The 21,265-nt window shown below is 38.1% G+C and overlaps 1 protein-coding gene across 1 annotated transcript in view; it reads left to right on the forward strand.

Annotated features, from left to right (window-relative positions):
• Positions 1 to 16,959, forward strand: part of LOC117287957 — a 34,118-nt gene extending 17,159 nt beyond the window's left edge. The window contains exons 14-28 of the mRNA XM_033768620.1: positions 678 to 928; positions 1,250 to 1,480; positions 1,928 to 2,053; positions 2,940 to 3,048; positions 3,455 to 3,619; positions 4,082 to 4,158; positions 4,480 to 4,731; positions 5,683 to 5,776; positions 6,286 to 6,836; positions 8,597 to 8,830; positions 9,059 to 9,145; positions 11,584 to 11,762; positions 12,006 to 13,818; positions 14,181 to 14,331; positions 14,888 to 16,959. Of these exons, the coding sequence (XP_033624511.1) occupies positions 678 to 928; positions 1,250 to 1,480; positions 1,928 to 2,053; positions 2,940 to 3,048; positions 3,455 to 3,619; positions 4,082 to 4,158; positions 4,480 to 4,731; positions 5,683 to 5,776; positions 6,286 to 6,836; positions 8,597 to 8,830; positions 9,059 to 9,145; positions 11,584 to 11,762; positions 12,006 to 13,818; positions 14,181 to 14,331; positions 14,888 to 16,326 (5,759 nt within the window). The 3' untranslated portion in view covers positions 16,327 to 16,959. The remainder of the gene's footprint in view (positions 1 to 677; positions 929 to 1,249; positions 1,481 to 1,927; positions 2,054 to 2,939; positions 3,049 to 3,454; positions 3,620 to 4,081; positions 4,159 to 4,479; positions 4,732 to 5,682; positions 5,777 to 6,285; positions 6,837 to 8,596; positions 8,831 to 9,058; positions 9,146 to 11,583; positions 11,763 to 12,005; positions 13,819 to 14,180; positions 14,332 to 14,887) is intronic.
• Positions 16,960 to 21,265: the final 4,306 nt, after the last annotated feature.

Consider the following 21,265-nt stretch of genomic DNA (forward strand, 5'->3'; position numbering starts at 1 on the left):
TGCAAGGCTGGACTGCAGGGCTGGACTGCAGGGCTGGACTACAGGGCTGGACTGCATGAGGGCTGGACTGCAGGGCTGGACTGCAGGCCTAAGGCCAGTGAGGTGCAGCTCTTAGTACACAGTTTGTTATCACAACAGGTAGGTACAGAATAAGAACTTCAGGGATCAAGCCTCGACTGCAAGGCTGGACTGCAGGGCTGGACTGCAGGGCTGGACTGCAGGGCTGGACTGCAGGGCTGGACTGCAGGGCTGGACTGCAGGGCTGGACTGCAGGACTGGACTGCAGGGCTGGACTGCAGGGCTGGACTGCAGGGCTGGACTGCAGGGCTGGACTGCAGGGCTGGACTGCAGGGCTGGATGCAGGGCTGGACTGCAGGGCTGGACTGCAGGGCTGGACTGCAGGGCTGGACTGCAGGGCTGGACTGCAGGGCTGGACTGCAGGGCTGGACTGCAGGGCTGGACTGCAGGGCTGGACTGCAGGGCTGGACTGCAGGGCTGGACTGCAGGGCTGGACTGCAGGGCTGGACTGCAGGCCTTAGGCCAGTGAAGGTGTAGCTCTTAGTACACAGTTTGTCATCACAACAGGTAGGTACAGTTTAAGAACTCTTGGGGCCACCTGCAGTGATCAGGCCTGTACTGCATGCTTTGATACCATAGTCTTGTTTATTTCTCATCAGGTTTTCACTCCAATGAGTTACCTCTTCATCATGAGTTTCTATACAGTACTGGAAATGAAGATGTAACTAAAGTGACTGGAGCTGAGACTACACCTGATGAGATGTTTACATTACTATACTACAGCCCAGAGGGTGTGACTCCGCCCATGACCTTACCGATGGGTGTGGCTAGTAAATCCTACATGGTAGAGATTCATATTGAAGTGACGGATTCATTGGGTATCGGTGTACATCAACGACTTCAAGTCAAAGTAAGTAATCATAAAATATCCTATAATTTAACCAGATTCAGGGGCCCATTCACAAAGAGCTATGATTGATAATCAGATGAGTGGCAAATATCACCATAGTGATCTCTATTATGACATGACACTTTGCTTTTAGCATTAAATATATACACATCTTGAGATAAATCTTAGCTCTTTCCTGAAATTAGCCCCAGATGTATTTTGGCATTTACTTCTCATATCATAATAAAGTTGTTGCCATTCTTGACCTATGATACTCTGCAAAGTGAACGTTCTACAACAACATGTTTTTATGGACTAAGTTTCTATTGGTTTATTCCTCAGGTACTACCTCCAGATGATAGTAAGCTAACTACAGAGCTAACTGCTCTGAGCGAAGGTTCTACATCGACACTCGATCTATATCTTGAGAAGGGAGACACCCAGTCTGCTACTAAGCTCATGAATACTTTAGCTTCAGTTCTTAATGAGAACACTGAGGCACAGTCAGGAGGATCAGGACTAGATGATGAAGATGTAACCCAAGATGCAGATTGGGTACTACAAAAGAAACACGTAAGTTACCTCACTACCCCTGAGAAAAGTTGTTTTAAATTGTTATGCCTAATCATTTAAAGCTAACAGATCTATCAGAAAAAAAAGATCAAAGAAATTACGCTGAAAGTTATATTTTTAGATTTTATGAAAAATGGGTTAGATATTTTTATTTAATTTGTGTTTCCACCTTAATTCAAAGGTGTAAAATAAACATTACTAACTGCAAAATAAAAAAATAAAACTTCAATTGTGGGGCACACAGTAACAGAAAGCAGAGATATTAAACCACAAATGTATTGAACAGTCAATTTCAGCCTTTTATTTTAAATTTTATATACATTTATTTTGTTTGTTTATTGTTTTATTTATATTATTTTAATTTTTTTCGGGGGGGGGGCAATTTAAGTACCTTTCTCTTAAAGTAATATAGACTGTATTATTATTATTTGATTCTTTCCTTAACAGGTGCGATTCAAACTAGTGGAGAAGCTGTCTGATATAAAGATACTTAACTTGGATATAACTAAACAAACATCAGCTGCTATGACTCGAGCAATCTATAACCCAGATGAAATCTCATTAGATACTCAGGTAACTACATCTAATATCTCTCTGATTATAAACACCAAGATACTTAACTTGGATATAACTGAACAAACATCAGCTGCTATGACTCGAGCAATCTATAACCCAGATGAAATCTCATCAGATACTCAGGTAACTACATCTAATATCTCTCTGATTATAAACACCAAGATACTTAACTTGGATATAACTGAACAAACATCAGCTGCTATGACTCGAGCAATCTATAACCCAGATGAAATCTCATTAGATACTCGGGTAACTACATCTAATATCTCTCTGATTATAACAACCAAGAACCAATTTCCATGTTGCATCGGTAACTGGTATCCTGGTAATTGTTGCTTAGCAGAAATTTGTTGGCAATATTTCTCCTTATGCAGCTCCATGAATTTGGACCCTCGTAGTTGAATAACTCTGATCGTCTCCTTTCTTAAAATTGAGAGATGACAAAGGCCACCCCCCCCCCCCCCCTGTTCAGAACCTTCCCGTCCTTCCTTTAAAGCCATTGGACCCTTTCGGTAAACAGTGTTGTCCAAGGCCCACACTTTGTGTACCACAACTTCTATATCAAATAACAAACCTGTGAAAATTTAGGCTCAATCGGTCATCGGAGTCGGGAGAAAACAACGGAAAAACCCACCCTTGTTTCCGCGCGTTTCGCCGTGTCATGACATGTGTTTAAAATAAATCCGTAATTCTTGTTAACGAGAATTTATATTGTTTTGCTGTTTTCTCGAAAAGTAAAGCATTTCATGGAATAATATTTCAAGAGAAGTCTTTCACCATTGCCTTCTGTAAACCCTGTAAGTTATTTGTAAACTTTTATTTTTTTTTCTGAACCGAAAGGGTCCAATGGCTTTAACCATTTAATTATTATTGACTATTTCAGATTTTAGCAGCGGATTCGTACTTGAGTATGATTGATATCTTAAAGGATGAATCAAGAGAAGGAACCGGTATTGATGTTATTGAAGACACTTCAAGAAACTTCTACTCAGGTGAGAAGTCAAAGCAAGGTTTAGTTTCTACAAAGCAAGGTTTAGTATCTACAATTAGTTTTGATCTCGTAAATCTGAAAGCGGTTGAGTGAAACCAGTGTTAAACAGTGATTTATTTGACCGATGACTGAATGAGCATAACATTTCACAGGTTTGTTATTTCATGTGTATTTTGAGTACAATCAGCACAGATACTGGTCTCTGACTATTTCCAATATTGCATCTGAAGCTTTGCATGGTTTGGGTTTTAAAAGTAACTGCATGTGTCAACCCCAAAGCAAAGAACCAGAATTTCAAGCAGTATATTGTTTGACATCAGGAGAAAGGAAAGAGTCTCTCGTACAACAACCCAAAACCCCAGTCTCTCACTTAACTTTTCTTGTCTTATCCGATGATACAATTTTAGGAGCGTCAAGTTTGCTTCAAGCAGCAGCAAGGCAAGTACAAACCTTCTATAAGGAACTAGAAGGTGATCCTAAAGACTGGGATAACTTCTGGTACTCTGAAGGAGCTTCTTTTAGTCATGTGACCTACCCAGAGACTGTAGCTCTGACACTTAGCAAGAGCTCAGGTAAGTTTAGGATTTGTGAATGTCAAATTGAGAGAAGGTCACAAAGTGGTCAATTGAAAGTGAAATTGTTGACTACAATAACTCTCATAGCCTGTAGGCTGAATTAATTGATTTGTAAACAATTAAAAAACATTAAAAGAAATTTTCAAAAATAAAATTGGCCTGACAGCCATAATTCATGTGCAAAATTCTTGTTTAAAAGTGAAGTATTCTTTAAACTGCTCAGAGTCATTTCTGTTTTTTATCTAAAAATTTAACTACCACATTAAAGCTGACTTCTTTAATCATACAGAACTGTCAATGGTTTTTATTCTTTTAAATTGTAAAATCAGGAGTCGCCACTTTGTTAAAACAAGACAAATTAAATTGAAAAGATGGCTTGTTTTTCATGTTTGTCATTAGAAATGTAGAACATTCGTAAGTATTAATAATTATTTGTCCTGTCTTATTTCTTTCTGACAGATACAGACGTTGATTTGAGTGTACCAGATATTGATATTATAGAGCAGGAACCATGGGTGCCGTATCAACTCCAAACGGTAAACAAACAAACAAACAAACAAACAAACCAACAAACAAACAAACACCCTCACAAATATGACTGTTATTAAAAATATTTCAATATAGTCTGTCACAGGGACTCTTTTCCAGAGACAAGGGCCTAATTTAATACGTTTGCTCACAATTTTACTGCCAAGCAAAATGAGGAGGAAACCAGTCACTAGACTTTTAAAATATCCATAAACAGTTATATTTGTGAAATCACATACTTGCTTGAAATAGATTATTGTGTTCAGTTTTGTCTGGTAAAGTCTCTGCTCTCCTTAATCAATTTGTCTTATTTCCTTTCTTTCTTCCAGAGCCGTAATGTAACCAAGAAAGTCTTTGCCATAATTGATGAAGTGTCTACTACCATCTTAAGGGCTAAGGTTCCTGGTGAGCTGCCTACGACGATTCATACAGATGCTATACTCCTTATGCTTCAACGAGAAAACCTTAGAGACCTCAGCGTAAGATTCTACCACGTTGAAGACGGTGCTTGGTTTAAGATACCATCAGAAGCTATGGCTGAGATTGCTGGGTCTTATGGTCAAGATGACATCAGTACACAGGTAGGCATAGGGATACAGTCCTTGAACTTCACTCTATAAGGAGCATAGTAATTGTCTTCTGGTAAGGGGCATAGTAATTGTCTTCTGGTAAGGGGCATAGTAATTGTCTTCTGGTAAGGGGCATAGTAATTGTCTTCTGGTAAGGGGCATAGTAATTGTCTTCTGGTAAGGGGCATAGTAATTGTCTTCTGGTAAGGGGCATAGTAATTGTCTTCTGGTAAGGGGCATAGTAATTGTCTTCTGGTAAGGGGCATAGTAATTGTCTTCTGGTAAGGGGCATAGTAATTGTCTTCTGGTAAGGGGCATAGTAATTGTCTTCTGGTAAGGGGCACTTGTATGGGGAAATGTCAATTTGTATTTAAGGGCACCACAGTATAAGCACGGGGCACCTCGGCAATTGCTGTGGTGCCCTGGGTTAATTCGATGCTTGGGTGAAGGACCATAAATTAAGATTACTTGTTCATTACTGAGATGATGGATTTGTTTATAACTTGTAAACACACTGTTCATTTGAGAGAAGTTTAACAAATAAGTTGTTTTGTGTATCCATAAGGCTTGTAAGATGGGTGATATCAAAGTAAAACTATAATAGTGAACTTGTGGGTAGAACTGTGTATAAAACTCATTTCTAGAAGTGTTGATGGTGAGAAGAACTGGTGTGGTCTTGACGTCTTGAACAGTGTTTTTATAAACTACTTTTCAAGAAGAGAAGAGAGCATCAGTTTATTAAAAAGAAGAAAATAATATTTATTTAGTGTAGAAGTTTTTAAACCATGTTGAGTTAGATTTCTTTTACTTGTTTGATTTAAGATCCATGTGGCCAGTGATGCCAAACTGGGTTTGTGGTTTTTTGTTGTCATAAAGTATTTGGCACAAGAAGTTTGACTCATGCATAGAAATTTGGGGTTTGATCTCACTTTTATCCATTCTGTTTTATTTTTTATTTTGTAGGTTTTAAGTTTGTCCAAGAACCCTTACTCCTGGCATCTAAGTGCATCTGAAATCAAGACGTCTGTAATTGGTCTTAGTCTTAAAGATGACAATGGTAAGTTGAAAGCAGTGCCTGGTAGGAAATAGTTTACAAAATGCAAATAACAATTTGGGAAACAATGACAACAGTCAAGGCAGTCACATGCTCCAAGTCAACTTCCTAAACATTATTTTTGTCACAACATGAACTTTCAGAAATGTCATTTAAAGGACATGTGGTATGTTAAGAGTACCTATAAACATAAATATGAATAGTAAACTTGCAGGTACAATCATGAGTAAAATCTCTTTTGAAGGAATGGTGGCTCTGAATGGCATTCTCCTGAAGACGAGCAGAGTAGACTGTTCGAAACGTCGAGACCAAACCGGCTCTTTTCAGAGCCACCACTCCTTCAAAAGAGATTTTACTCATGATTGTACCCGCAAGTTTACTATTCATATTTATGTTTATAGTTACTCTTATTCTCCACACCATGCAAAGCTTCAAACACCATTTATGTGATATGTTGTAATTAATAGAAATGTATCATAAACGGGGTGTTTTTTTTCTCTTTTTTCTTTTAGGTGAGGAGTTGATCGTGACTGACCTTTCCTCTAAGATTGAGATGTTAATTCCAAGAGGTGGTGATAGCTCCATCCAGTTTGATTCCATGAAAGCATCTAACATCAAACTTCTCTACATTCATTTCAATGTGACTGAGACTCATAGTTCCATTCATATTGATATCTATCCTGATGAGACACTTCAAGATGTTCCTCTAGATGCGTTCATCCGCTATGGTTTCTACCCTACATTGGAGGAATATGATCTTAAGATCACCCTACCCATCCCAAAGGAACATCTCTACTCATCAATCTTCAACCAAACCCAAAACCTAACAACGAACCCTTATACATGGTTCATTCCTGAGAACATGCTGTATGCTGTTGGGGCGTATTACTTGGGTGTGAGACCTCTAACTGGAGATGAAGAGGAACGCAGATCTCAAGGAGGTGGGAATAAGACTGATTTAGAGGTTGAGGAGATTGAAGTAGACATGAATGTCAAGATTTATACGGCAAGATGTTTGTACTGGTCAACTGTGTATGAGCAATGGTTTCCACATGGATGTGAGGTGAGAATGAAACCCTGTTTATACTTCCTGCGAATACGAAGCAAATTTTTACATCACAGGGCATCGCAGCGATGTTTCGCAGAAGTTATGCACATGTCTACTACGCAAAATATTTGTTGCGAATTGTTACGTCAAAATTTGTATCGCATTTGAATTTGCAGGAAGTATGAACTGGGCTTATGGCTGTTAGCAGCAGCAATGTTAAGGAATATGTCTTATCATTGATCTATTGCCATAGCTACTGCCAAAGCCATTCTTGCAGAGATGACTATACCATTGCAATTATCAATCCTGTTTTCTTTACCATAATATTTCACTAATGATGTCTGTTATGACTTCCATTGCAATTCTCTTTGGGTCATTTATCATGTTTTTCTAATCATGGAATTTGTTATGACTGGCATTGCAATTATTTTGTTGACGGTTCGTCATATTTTACTAATCATGGATTTGTTATGAACGGCATTGCAATTATTTTGTGGGGTGCTTGTCATATTTTACTAAACATGTCATTTGTTATGACAAGCATTGCAATTATTCCTGGGTTATTAATCATATTTCACTAATGATGTTTGTTTTGACTAGCATTGCAATTATTATTCCTGTGTTATTTATCATTTGTTACTTTGTGTCAGGTAAAAGGGAGCGAGTTTCTCTGTTGAAGCAATTGACGACTTAGACGGATAGTGGCATGGCAGCAGGCATATCAGGGATCAATTTCATAAAGCCTGTAAGCACAAAAAACTGCTAATCACAGACAAATATAGCCTACTAGAAACAAGTTACCAGCCAGCATTCCACAAAGTTTACTAGAAACAAGTTACCAGCCAGCATTCCACAAAGTGTACATTAGTTTTTTGTTTCAACTGATGCTCCACAAATTTGTGCTTAGCAAAGACAATTGTTCAGCAGTATTGTCCACTAAACAGCGTCATGAAATTGGGCCCAGGTTCTCCTCCATTGTTTTGAGCAAGTGCACATTTGTGAGATGAATGGATTTAGCTGGTAAGTTTACTGCCACCTAGTGATCCCAAGAGTCTTGGAATGAATTCTTAGATACAGAGTGCAATTCCTGTCCATTGACCTTTCTCCTTGTATGTGATACCTAATGACCTTGTTCCCCAACGGGGGATATTCTACCTGCATTGTCTATTTCTTCATTATTTCTCTCTTCACAGTTTGAATGATTGCCTTTGTTTTTTTAATTGAGTTGTTATTTTCATATTTGAGCTATGTTTTATGTTGAGTTTGCCTTTTTCCTTGAGAAAGTTTACATTTTTGATATGTCGTTTATTTGGATTGTTGCCTTTGCTTTTTTAATTGAGAAGTTTTTCATATTTGATATGTATTTTATGTGATTGTTGCCTTTCCCTTTTAATTGTTGCATTGTACTTGTGTTTTTCTGTGTGTATATTTTAGTTCCAAATCCTTTCATTACATTATTTACTTTCGTTGTGCTTTGATGCTTTTTATTGTATTTGTGGCAAATGTATTTATTATTTTTAACAATTGTTGACACGTATATTAATCATGTAATGTTCGTTATAGGCCTACATTTGTATCTATGAACTGTTTTGCTATTTATCTAAATCATTTAATTTTGTGCATGTGTTTTTTTGTTTAGAATGTATTTAAATCTATTCAGAATATATTTAAATCTATTTCATTTTAAAGTGTTACCGTTCTTGCTTGATGAATATTGTCAATTTCTTAAGTGAAATACATTCAGCTGCTTAAATAATAATGACTATATATCTCAGGTTGGAAGCCTTACTACTGCATCCTTCACTCACTGTCTTTGCAATCATCTATCATCATTCGGAGGATCTTTCTTTGTTCCTCCAAACCGCCAAGTATTCATCCCAGAAGAACAAGTGGAAGTAATTGACCACACTACAACATTCATGATCTTATATGTGATGGGCGTGGCATTGGGCGTGTTTCTTATGGTTCTAGGGTGTGGTCTAGTAGCTGATTGGAGGTTCTCTAAAAAGGTAAAGTGAAGTAAATGTAGAAGAGATTTGAATAGTTTTCAGAATAGTCATAGGTAATGCTTTAATGAATAATGATAAGAACACCAAGCATGCTGTATTTAAATATACTACTTGTGTGTGATGTTGTTTTGTTCTTTATCATAATCAATCTCAACATTTGTAAATGCTTCTAGACACAGTAATCAGATACACTAGATTGAGATGTATACTTTATTGTCTTATTTCTAGCTTTATGGTGACATGGAATTAAAGAAATGTAGTTACATTGTGACATTCTTCACTGGGATGGATCTAAACTCAGGAACTACAGCAAAAGTAAGTCTCTTGTCAGATTCAAAAGTAATATAACAATACCCAGTTCTTATGAAGCGGTAATTATGTTTTTTACTACAGGTATGCAGAACTATATCTGGAATTATAAACCTGTTTTACTTGTATGTTTGTATGTGTAGCACCTTGTAATGATTTACAAACCAAATACAGCCTACCATGCCAGAAATACTGGGGCAAACACCTTCCACAACACATGGGATCTACAGCTTTACTTCCCATCTTTACGTCCCATTTTTTTGTATTCATTTCTATGTTTTTCTGTCACAGATTTTTCTGTTGCCCGTGTGTTTATATTTTTGATATTTCATTTTTTAATTTTTTTTATTTTTTTATATATGTAATATTTGTATGACTATTTTTATGTTTGAAGTCTAAACTAAACGGGGGGAACATGATTAAGGCGATTAACACATGGGCCGTGTCTTTGATGAGGTACAGTGCGGGTATTGTCGAGTGGACTAAGGAAGATCTAGATGTCACTGACAGGAGGACAAGAAAACTAATGACCATGCATGGCATGCTACACCCGCGGTCAAATGTTAGTAGACTCTATCTTCCGAGGTCAGAGGGCGGAAGGGGGTTGCTTAGCGTGGCGGACAGTGTTAACATCGAGCGCAGAAGCTTGCATTGTCATGTCAGGAGGACCGAGGAGAGCTTGTTGAAAGTTGCACAAAGGTACACGAGGGCAGACGAAGTTGGGCCGAAAGAGTACAAGAGGGAAAGGAAGGAGGAAAGACATCAAGATTGGAGGAACAAACCACTTCATGGCCGGTTCTTGAGGTGTACTGAGGAAGTGGCCAGCAGCAAGTCATGGAATTGGTTAAAGAGTGGAGAACTAAAAAAGGAAACAGAGGGCTTGATTACTGCGGCGCAAGACCAGTCTCTAAGGACAAATGTAATGAAGGCAAGGATAGAGAAAGCAAACATCTCTCCTATGTGTAGAATGTGCAATAAAGCAGAGGAGACTGTATTTCATATTGTTAGCGAATGCAGTAAGATGGCCCAGACGGAGTACAAAGGAAGACATGACAAGCTGGCCAAGGTGATTCACTGGGATCTGTGTAAGAAGTATGGTGTCAAAGTACTTGCGAAATGGTACGACCATGTTCCGGAGAAAGTTGTAGAGAACGACCAGGTCAAGATCCTATGGGACTTTAACATTCAGACCGATCATGTTATACAACATAGGCGTCCGGATGTTGTGCTATTAGATAAAACGAAGAAGATGTGTCATCTCATTGACATAGCGGTGCCAGGTGATATAAGGGTAGCTTCGAAGGAGATGGAAAAGATCGAGAAGTACCAGGACCTGGCCAGGGAACTTCGTAAGATTTGGCAGGTAAAGGTAAAAGTAGTCCCCGTGGTGGTTGGAGCACTTGGCACCATTCCCAAAGCACTGGGGAAACATCTAGATGAAATAGGGACAAATGTGAGGGTAGATCTATTACAGAAGGCAGCGCTTTTGGGAACAGCGAGGATCCTGAGAAAGACCCTTGAGATCTAAGGCTACGGGACGTAGCCTGGCTCGAGGAGTTACCGGCACAAAGGAAAATGAGATCTTTCTTTTGCATGCTGTGATAAAATGAAATAATAATAATAATAATAATAATAATAATAATAATAATAATAATAATAATAATAATAATAGTAGTAGTAGTAGTAGTAGTAGTAGTAGTAGTAGTAGTAGTAGTAGTGGTAGTGGTAGTGGTAGCGGTAGCGGTAGCGGCAGCGGCAGCGGCAGCGGCAGCGGCAGCGGCAGCGGCAGCGGCAGCGGCAGCGGCAGCGGCAGCGGCAGCGGCAGCGGCAGCGGCAGCGGCAGCAGCAGTAGTAGTAATAATAATAATAATAATAATAATTTAAAGATATTGTTAAGCAGTTTTATCTACATGCAGCTCTATGAAATCGGGTCCCGCTTAAAGTTTTTTCAAAAAGATAACAAGTTTTTGTAAACTTTTTGTAAACAAGGTATTGCCTTCAGACATTCATCATTAACATAAGATTGAAATATAGTTTTAATTTTTATTTCATTTTAGATGTTTCTTTTGCTTCTGCAGTGCAAGTTTTAGATAGGCCTATTGATATTTTTACATATTTCTTGACCATATCATTCGGTTTAATTTTTCTATAAATTATTTACTGTGAACTTGTAGTAGTAGTAATGTCAATCCTAGTGTTGTACTTTTGCATTGATGTTGACTCATTGTCTACGTGATGTAATTAATGATGTTTGTATCAATCCATTATGAATAACATTTATTTGCAATCCATTACAAATGACATTTGTTGGCAACCCATTATGAATTACTTGTTTTTGCAATTCATCATTAATTGTTTTGGGGGGCAATCCATTATGAATGGCATCCTTTGTTCTATCGTATAAATCCATAAACTCATTGATCTCGTTATCTTCTTGCCAACAGGTGTATTGTTGTCTGCATAGTTCTTCCATGACTACAGAACCAATCCAGCTGAAGAATCCAGATCATATTGCCTTCAAAGGTAGCTGCGTGGATTCCTTCCTAATGACTACAAGGACAGAGTTGGGCAAGGTGGATAGTGTGACTGTATGGCATGATGACCAGGGTTACAGTCCACAATGGTAAGTTGGTTTTGCCAATAATATTAACTTTCATAATTACTCTGTCTTGTATATAGGGAGGAGCCAAGGCTATTTTGGTTTACTTGGTAAAGTAAAATTCATTTTGGTTGAACAATAAATGTAGTCAAAAGTCACGCGACCTTATAATACAAATTTTTATTGTTGCAAAAATTCTGAAAATTTACATTTGTAGTATTGACTTCATCAAATATTCAAAAATTCTTTGTTTTTCTTCTTTTTCAGGCACCTCAGTCGCATCTTGGTTCAAAATGACGTAAGAGGAGAGAGGTTGTACTTTCTCTGCAATCACGTCTTAGCATCCTCCAACACTCCAGTAATATTCTACCCTGCATCTCCTGCTCAACTAAACCAAAAACTTCACCTGTTTGAAACTGAACCAAGTTACAGACCTCTGGTGAAACATTTCCCACTTTGGAATATAATCTCAAGATCAATCTTCTCTCAGTTCACACATACCCAAAGAGTAGCTTCATTCTTTACTCCATTTTTCTTGTCTACGTTGACTGTCACTCTCCTGAAGTGGCTTCAAGGTACGTCAAATGAAGGAAGTGTATCCCTAAACTTGGACATGAGTAATATTATGATTGGAATAGAAGCTGGGGCAGTGGCTCTTCTTGTCTACTACCTCCTAGTCTATGTCTTCAGTGTCTGCAGGCGTCGACCAACTGGTAACAAGACAGCTTCCAAGAGAAGTAAGGAATCATCTGTGACTACCTCTGACGCTGTCAATGTGAAGAAACAAAAAAGTAGACGGTTTCGGCTGGCAAAGAAAACAAGGTCACTTGAAGAAGTCAAAGTTGACATTCCTGTCAAAGTTGACAAACAAGTTCAAGACCTTGGTGCGTTGTCGATGAAGAGTAGAAGTTCAGATAAGATGGTGACCGAAGCTGGCTCAGCTCTTGCTGCTGCAGTAGGCATTCCAAGAATAATGTCCTCATCTAGTTGGGAATCTGAAGATTGGTCTGATTATGATGATACTTTTGAAGATGCTCCTTCTCCTCATAACATCAATCAGAATGCTAACTGGCCATCTTGGGAAGAGTACATGAAAGACACAAACCAAAACCAGAATGCTAATCCTGAAGGAGATTCAGATGCAGGAACTCTGCAGTTTGCCTGCAAGACAAACAGTGGTCATTCAAGATGGTCTCTATCTAGACATGGAAAAAGCACAAGCCCAAAGGATTCCCAAGATGGTGACCACAATGAGCCTACCAAACTTCATAAACGGGGACATGGGGGAGGGAACGGGCAGCATTTGTTAGTGGGTAAAAACCCTAATATAAATCAAAATGCCCAAACTGGTACCCCAAGCCCAGGCAGCAGTCTAAAGAAACCCGCTCAAACTCTTGGTAGAGCTGATGAACACAAAAGACAAAGTCACTCTCAAAAACCTGGTTTCTCCAAGAGGGTGTTCAACCAGCCTGAGGATGAGTCTCAAGGAGAAAGGAAGTCGACTTGCTGCAGACAACGGACAAACAGACAGTACTGCCTCCCTTGGTGGTCCTCTATTATCATCTGGTTTATAATGTTACTATCAATTAGTGGATCAGTTGCTCTAACAGTCTATCTAACCATGGACTACACCCTTGGGAAGGCCATCAACTGGCTTCTACCTGTCATGATCGCCTTTGCACAAAATCTGTTCCTGATTCAACCCATTCTTGCATTTCTTAGTGCCATTTTTGAATCCTTTGTTAAACGGGACTGTTTGACGAGAGCATCTATTGCATATGAAGCAACAACATCTAGCTTTAAACGTAAAACTAGTCCTTACATCAAAATGGAGAAGAATGACATTCAACAAAATACAAGTCGTATAATGAGAAGTCATCAGCTAGGCAAACACCAAGAGTCTTCAGGAGCTCGCAGCAACATCAAGAAAGCTATTAAGAAACATGCTGGTATGCTGTTCTTGGCACTGGTAGTCTTCTTAGCACATGGGAAGAGAGATGTCAGTCACTTCTACATGACGTCTACAACTAAAGATATGTTCATCAATGGTGCCCAGAGAAGGACTATGTCTTTTATTAAGGTACAAATATCATTCTATAAACAAGTCACCTTTTTATTGAGTCAGTTCAGTGAGTCCTTAATGTACCCCTTTTTATTGATATATTTCTGGGTGTGTGTTTTTTCAGTTACAATTGGAGCTTGTCTCGAAACTGGAAAGACTGTTTTGTTTTATGACAGAGCTGCAACACCATTGCTTAAACAGTAGCAGTCACAGATGTGACATGGTATTTTGCTGCTAATTTTGTTTTCTGGTGAGAATAATAATAGCTCCGACCCTCTTAAAGCAGCTTGATGACACTGGACCCTGTTTGTTTCTAATTCTTGCTACTACTACTACAGTAAATTATAATGATAGGTTCTTCTGATTGATGTATACTACAGGTACACACTGCTGATCAGTTCTGGCAATGGTCAAATGAAACCTTCCTGCCTGGACTAGCACCAATCATGACCGCTGAGAGGAATTATCAATATCTACAGCTGATTGGGACTCCTAGACTAAGACAGCTTAGAGTTAATCAGACTGTGGCAGGTAAGACAGGTTTAGAAATCTCTTAAACTTAGACAACTTTGTTAATTGCTATAAACAAGTATCCCCTCTTTATTTGAACCAATAAATACATGAAATTACAAACCGTTGAAAGTTTAGGCTCAATGTGTTCTCAAAGTCACAAGAAAATAGAGAAAAACAAGTTTAAATCTTTCATGGTTTCCAAATATTTGGCTTTGAACTCGCAAGATCAGAGTAATTGTTTTAGTCATATAAAAGACTAAAGCATTTCATAGCAAACTTTTTTCAAAGGATCTTTTCCACAATGACTTCACACAATATGTGTTATGTCTAAATCTGTGAGTCTTACTATTGTGTACACTATGAAGCAAAAAGTTATTTTATATTTTCGTTTTGTGACTACTGTAAAAGTAAACAGTTGTAAAATTGTTTTGTCTGAGACGTGGCAGTATACATATGTTATAATATTATCAAGGAACCTTTTAATGTGTCACTCACTTTACAACTAATGATCAAAATACAGGAAAAACTATTAGTGTCACATTTGATAGCAGATGTTTTTCTTTACATTCTTTAGATACCTGTCGAGACACCATAATTGGAGACGTTCCCCTAAGCTCCTGGCCTCCATGCAGCTCTTCCTACACCCCTCTCAATGAAGACACATCACAATACCTCAACTCCTGGCAACTGACTAGTCCAGACATCTCCCCTGCTCTTCAGCCATCTGGTTACCGCTTCTACACATCCGAAGAGCTACTGGGTGCACCTTATGTTGGTAAGTATGCCACCTATCACGGTGGTGGTTACACCGCTGATCTGGTTAGAGATTACCTCAAGGTCGTTGAGATGTTTCAGTCTCTGGAAGCCAGCCAGTGGATCGATGAATACACACGAGCAGTGTTTGTGGAGTTTTTACTTCTAAATGTGCAGCTAAACCTGACGAGTGTTGTGAGACTTGTATTGGAGGTCTTACCCACTGGTTATCAAGAACCTGTTGTGTGTGTAGGGTTAGTCAATGTTGGTGAGTCCTCATATTGGTTAGGGATGATGTATCTTGGTGGTTTAGGACTCCTTGGTCTCTCAGTGTATGCCATGATATTTACTGAAGCTCACTGTATGTTACGATGGGGTCGGACTTACTATACTTCTATGAGACATCTTGTTGGTTTCCTTAACTTCATCGTTGGGCTGCTCACTGTTGCATTGATGGGTTACCAATTAATGACTACCAGTCAAGGAATGGTATCCAGTCCATCATTTGGAGCTTTTATTACAGTTCAGTCGATGCAGTATTATGTAACAACCCTTAGTGGTGTCTTAGTCTTCACAACGATGATGAAAGTACTCTTTCAACTTAAGTGTCATCAACGGATCTCTCTTCTTCTCTACTCCTGTGAGACATCGTTCCAGCAAGTCTTGAAGTCTGTTGTGATGTTCATCGCTATGTTGATGACGTTTGTCTTCACAGGTTGGACTTTATACAGTGGTCATTTGGGAGATTTCCATAGCCTTCCAAGGAGTGCTGTTACCTTGATTAACATCTTCATCGGTGGGTTAACTGTGGAGACGAATCAACAGAGAACCTTCCCAGTCTTCATTATGGTCTTCTTGACATTCTTTGGATTTAGCGTCTTGCTCTTTATTACCGTTATCATCCTTCAGACGTATAAATCATCTCGCTTCTATAAGATAATGTCTCAGTTTGTTAGTACAGGATGCTTAACAAGATATGTCTGCATTCTTAAACATCGTCTTATAGTGAAGAAGACACATCGTAAAATGGAGGTAAGGAGATATATAATCCTGCGACAGTCTCGGGCTTTGAGAAATCGTCTGCCAGTTATTCCTCCAATGCTTGCCATTAAACAAATTGAAGATCGAGTGGAGAGATTGTTAGAGAGCGCAAAGTCTGACAATGAGGTTTTGTTTAGTGATACTAAGATGCTGTCTAGAGTTATTGTAAGAGAGTACAATCTCCTTAAGGCACTGAAGAAAACAGGATCTCTCAAGTAAAACACATCCTTCTTAAGTAAAACACCTTCTCCCCACAGGGAACAAACAATTAATATAATTGTGTTTAGACTTTGAACAATTTTGCTTGACCTATTATTCATCAATAATTGTTTTTTCAACTTGAACAACAGTATGAAAACAAATAGATGAATACTTAATTAACACCTCTTGCGTATTAAAGCAATCAAGAAACTAATGCTGATGTGTCCAGTAGGTGATGTCTGACGTATTGTTAGTTATGTATGTGCAAAGCGGTATGTTCACAATGACCTTACAATGGTACAAGATGATACCATTTGCAATCGGTCAACCAAATATATTTGTTTTACTAAACATTTTAAAAACTTTTTGTATGTCAAAGTTTGAATTAGATTGCCATATTCCTGTGGGATTATTTGAGCCTTCTGGATTAGTTGTTAAATTTTAGAAAATGATTCAAAGTTGACACCGTCTGAAACATAAATAGACTTTACAAAATTTACAAATAGATTCCATCTTGATCCATCTTAAAATGTTGTTCATTTGGTTAGGAATCAGCTCTGCTGCCCTCTATAATTTGTCCTATTCCAAACAATCCAGGGAACAATTTCACGGATTAGCTTAAACAAAATATTGCTGAACAAGAAACCAGTCAAAGACGTTTGATACTTGGGCTATTAATACAGCTTTAGGAAATCAGGTCCTTTGCTGTGAGAAATCAAAGGGGACCATAATGACATGGGTTTTTCTTTTTCTACTTTTTTTGTACCTTTAACTTGTTAATAACTTGTATTTTATAAATTTTGAGCAGAGGGAAACAGATGATAGATTACTGCAGGAAAATTAGATGATTCAGTCAGGCAAAGAATTTGAATGAATCTTTCTTGTTTTAAATAACAATGTTTTTTGTTTTTTTTACTCTTATGATCCAAGACTAATTGAATTAATTACTGGTTCAATATAAAATTACACTTGATTGAATTGCATCACTGGTTGGTATTGGGTTAGGTTTGGTGTTTGGGCAAAAATATAAATCATCTTTATCATTGACTTTTTGCTGCTCATGTTTTTAATGTTGAAGATAAAAGTATTGAATGTTTTTGTAATAATTTCAATTATGAAATGTTCCTAAATTTGGTTTCTTGTACGTAATTTTGCAGTTGAGTTTTTCACGAATTTGTGAGTTGAAAATTTTAACTATGAATTGCAGGCTAATTTTTAAAACTGAATTTTACTATGAATTGTTAAGAAACAATAATGTACTTGATATTGCAATAGTAATGGCTTTGATACCAAATTAATTCTTGAACTGATGTTGACATATTTACATTTGATAATAATAGGGTATGAAATATTATTATTGTTGTTTTTGCATCGTTAGTATCTTCAAAACTCAGGGTCCATTAAAATGGAATTTATTGAAGCTTATGTTTTCCTTGGTTGTTTTAGAAACTGCTTTGTGTTGGTGGTGTAGAGCTTATATGTAAATTTCTGTCTGATTAACAATGCACAAAAGCTGGACTTGCCATAAATGGCCCGGAAGTTTTGCGGTATTTTGGTTGTTGTCTTTTTAAGAATATTTTCTCTCGACGAAACTACATGCACAATTGGCTGTACATGATGTAATGTTCACATCCCTAAAGTAATCAGTTTTTAGTTTTTGATTAACTGCAGTCATTGGTTTGTAATTTTTTCGAATCTATTAAACATTGGCATTTAAAATTTAAATCTAAATATGCCTGTAAAATCTGCTCAAAATCGGACCCTTTTCAAACAAAAATTAGGGTTTTGGTCCACACTCAACCGTATGGGTCGGATACGAACCCCTTGCTTCCAGTTTGCATGTCAAGCCGTGTTACCTCCGAGTACCCGTGCAGTGTTATGACACCTGCAAAGGATACTCTCAATTTATAGAGATTGTGAGTGACATAATTTTGTTTAGATATAAACAGAGACATATTGTGACTCGTACCACACAATGGCTTTACATTCACCCAAAGGATATGAATCAAACAATCAAATTGTTTTCTTCATCTGTCACTTGTAGTAGATGGGAATGCTTGAAGATTCATGATGCGACATCCCATGAGGAAGCTAAGAAAATAAAATATGCGATCAATTTGTTGTAATTATTATCCAATGGCGAGCAGTGTAACGGTATCTCCGTTAAGATCCTCCTAATGATTGGACAGTGACATATTTTTAAAGAAAGGGGTTTCCCAAGACGGTGACTTGTAAATAAATCTATAAAGATAAGACGCAGGATAACCTCCCAGCTCCTGGTAAACCGGTTCTATCTTTCACCGTCGACTATAGCTTCCATAATGGTGCCGTGCCAGTACGTTGAACTTCGCCCAGGGGTATTTATCCCGCACTGCCCCCACCCCTCCCCACCCTCTCTTTGTTGTTGTATGTTCACAGGAAAACACACCCAGCTAATTGCCTCGAGCTTTAATCAAGCGACTTTGATATTATAAATTAACATGATGTTGACCATTAATTGTTTCCCAATGGACGTTTCCCAATGAAAACATCCGTTTAACATGACAAGTATCTTAAGAAACGTCTTCACATTTTACACCTCTTAGCATATCATATCTCATGTGACATCTTAAAGTGTGGATCTTCCCCATCCCACCCCAGTCATCTGACACCTAAGTTTATGAAACAGACATAGACATCTTTTGATGTTAAGCGCAGTGGATGTAACTTGAGTTTAGAGTGAAGCATTATACACGCAAAGAGCCTGGGGTTCTTAGTTGATGTTGAACGTTCAAGCCAGTGCATTAGCAAGCTGCTATCGAATATCGTTGCTTCTGACGAAGCCTGTCTTGTTATCCTTTGTTGATGAGAGCTGCTACCTCTTGCTCTTTCACGTCGTCAGTAATTTGCCCTCACAAAAGAATGGCGTCTTGTTCTCGTGTGGAGGGTTTATAATTTAACATCAACCTGTTTACGTGTACATGTAATCTTGAGTTGTTAAATGGATTGCCATGTCAGTTATGTTGCTTGGAAAGGGCACTTTATGCCAAAGCAGCCTCTAATAAGTTGACCTCACACTTTCAAAGTTGATCAATCTCTCTGGTTATAATTGTTCAATTTACATATTTATTTTTTATTTTTACGAAGAACATGCACGCACGTTTGCTCTTTATTATTTCAAATTCGTACTCTGCAAATTTATGACATGGAACTCTCTTCCCGACAATGCCAAAGACTGTTGCTAGAACAATTTAGATCTAAACTTAAAACCCACCTTTTTAATTACAGATGCACATATAAACTCTATTGTATTATGCCCTATACAAGAACTGCTTATTGTTATTTCCTTGGCTTTCGTGCTTAAAAATACATTCAAATATGATAAGTAGAATGTTCGGTCCTACTCTGTATTTCTGTAGAAGCAGAGTGATAGGTTTTGTCACATACCTCGACACGTCTGCACTCATTTACTATTCACAAACTATTGCTTCCGTTATTTGATTTTCCGGAAAGCAATACCTATCTAACTAAGTTAACTCTACCCTTCGTCATACACCATTTCATTGTCAGCCTCAGAGTAACACATCTGCTATTAGTGTATTACCTATTCTAAAATTAAACTCGACAATATAATTGATTATTTATTAATAAATGTCATTTTTCCCTCCGGATAGGTGCTAAATTGTATATCATGACTCTCTTGGCATACATCCTTGATGCATTCTATGGTCAAGGCAAGACCTTTTCCTTTTCTTTCTGATTGACAGCTAGTTAATGTAATTGTGGGTTGGATGGCGTCTTGCTCAGAAGTCCAGGGGTGTTAGGGTGATCGATGGCCGTTCATCTGTCCTGGGAACGATCCCCATGTATCGACTGCTTCTGTTTGACGCATACCTATGACGAGTCTTTATGACGTAGGTTGAACATTGGGCACGAGGTCGTGGCGCACTTTTGTTTTGTGCCTCGCATCTAGCGGTATCTTTATACACAGTACATGCACCTATTTTTAAACTGTTGGAATTCGATTGTCATAAATGATTTATGAATGTGAAGTAATTGAATGGCTCACTTCGGCTAATGTTTAACCAAAATGTTATAGCGATGCTTTTTCTAGTTTGCTAGATGGCAAAGAACATTGCTACTGCACAGCGCTTCGATTGGGAAGGAATACCCGAGTATTTTGCAAGTTGTCCATTTTGAGAAGATTTGACCTGTTCTTGTTTAATTTAAATACTAATAATTTGACGCTGTCTGCACTAATTAAGACTAAGCTATCTTTAATTTATAAATTATATGACGTGCACGATGTAGGTCGAAGGAAAACACTTGACATAAAAAGTTGTGAAACTAAATATTGAGAAATGTGAGTAGGATGATCGTCAGGTAGACCTAGTACAACCAACTTATAGAAAATCACAACGCTCGACGTATGTTCAGTCCTGGCCACACGTGACTGTTCTTGTACATGCTGTGCATTGCCCACATTGTAAACTCATAAACGCTTATATTACGTGGCTCTATACGAATTATTAGCTGCCAATTTAGTCTAGCCCAAATAGACTAAGCCATTCAAACATCAACTCCGCAAGTTTTGAATCAATGCCAAACTGACCCACTTATTTGCAATAATTCCCAGAAGTACCGTTTAAAATAAACTTGCCGTTTAGATTTTGAGTTAAATTCACATCGAAGTTGCACTTTAGGACCTATAGCACCTGCATGGACTAGCAGGTGCTGGGGAAATCTTAACGGCCTTTTTAGGAAGCCAGCATTAGGAGGTATCTATCCCGCCGGGCTTGCGGCATTGTTATCGGCCTATGGTTCTCAAGAAACTTGCCCCAAAGCAACCTCCTTTCTGTCGCAAGGGATGTTTCAGGATCACCTAGTAGCGGAAAATTGAACCGTTTGTGATTTTTTATTAGCTAGGGGAATAGACCGGTAAACCTCGATTTACTTTGAGTTGTATTTAATTGAGGGA

This window comes from Asterias rubens, chromosome 3 (assembly GCF_902459465.1).
Source record: "Asterias rubens chromosome 3, eAstRub1.3, whole genome shotgun sequence".
Lineage (NCBI taxonomy): Eukaryota > Metazoa > Echinodermata > Asteroidea > Forcipulatida > Asteriidae > Asterias > Asterias rubens.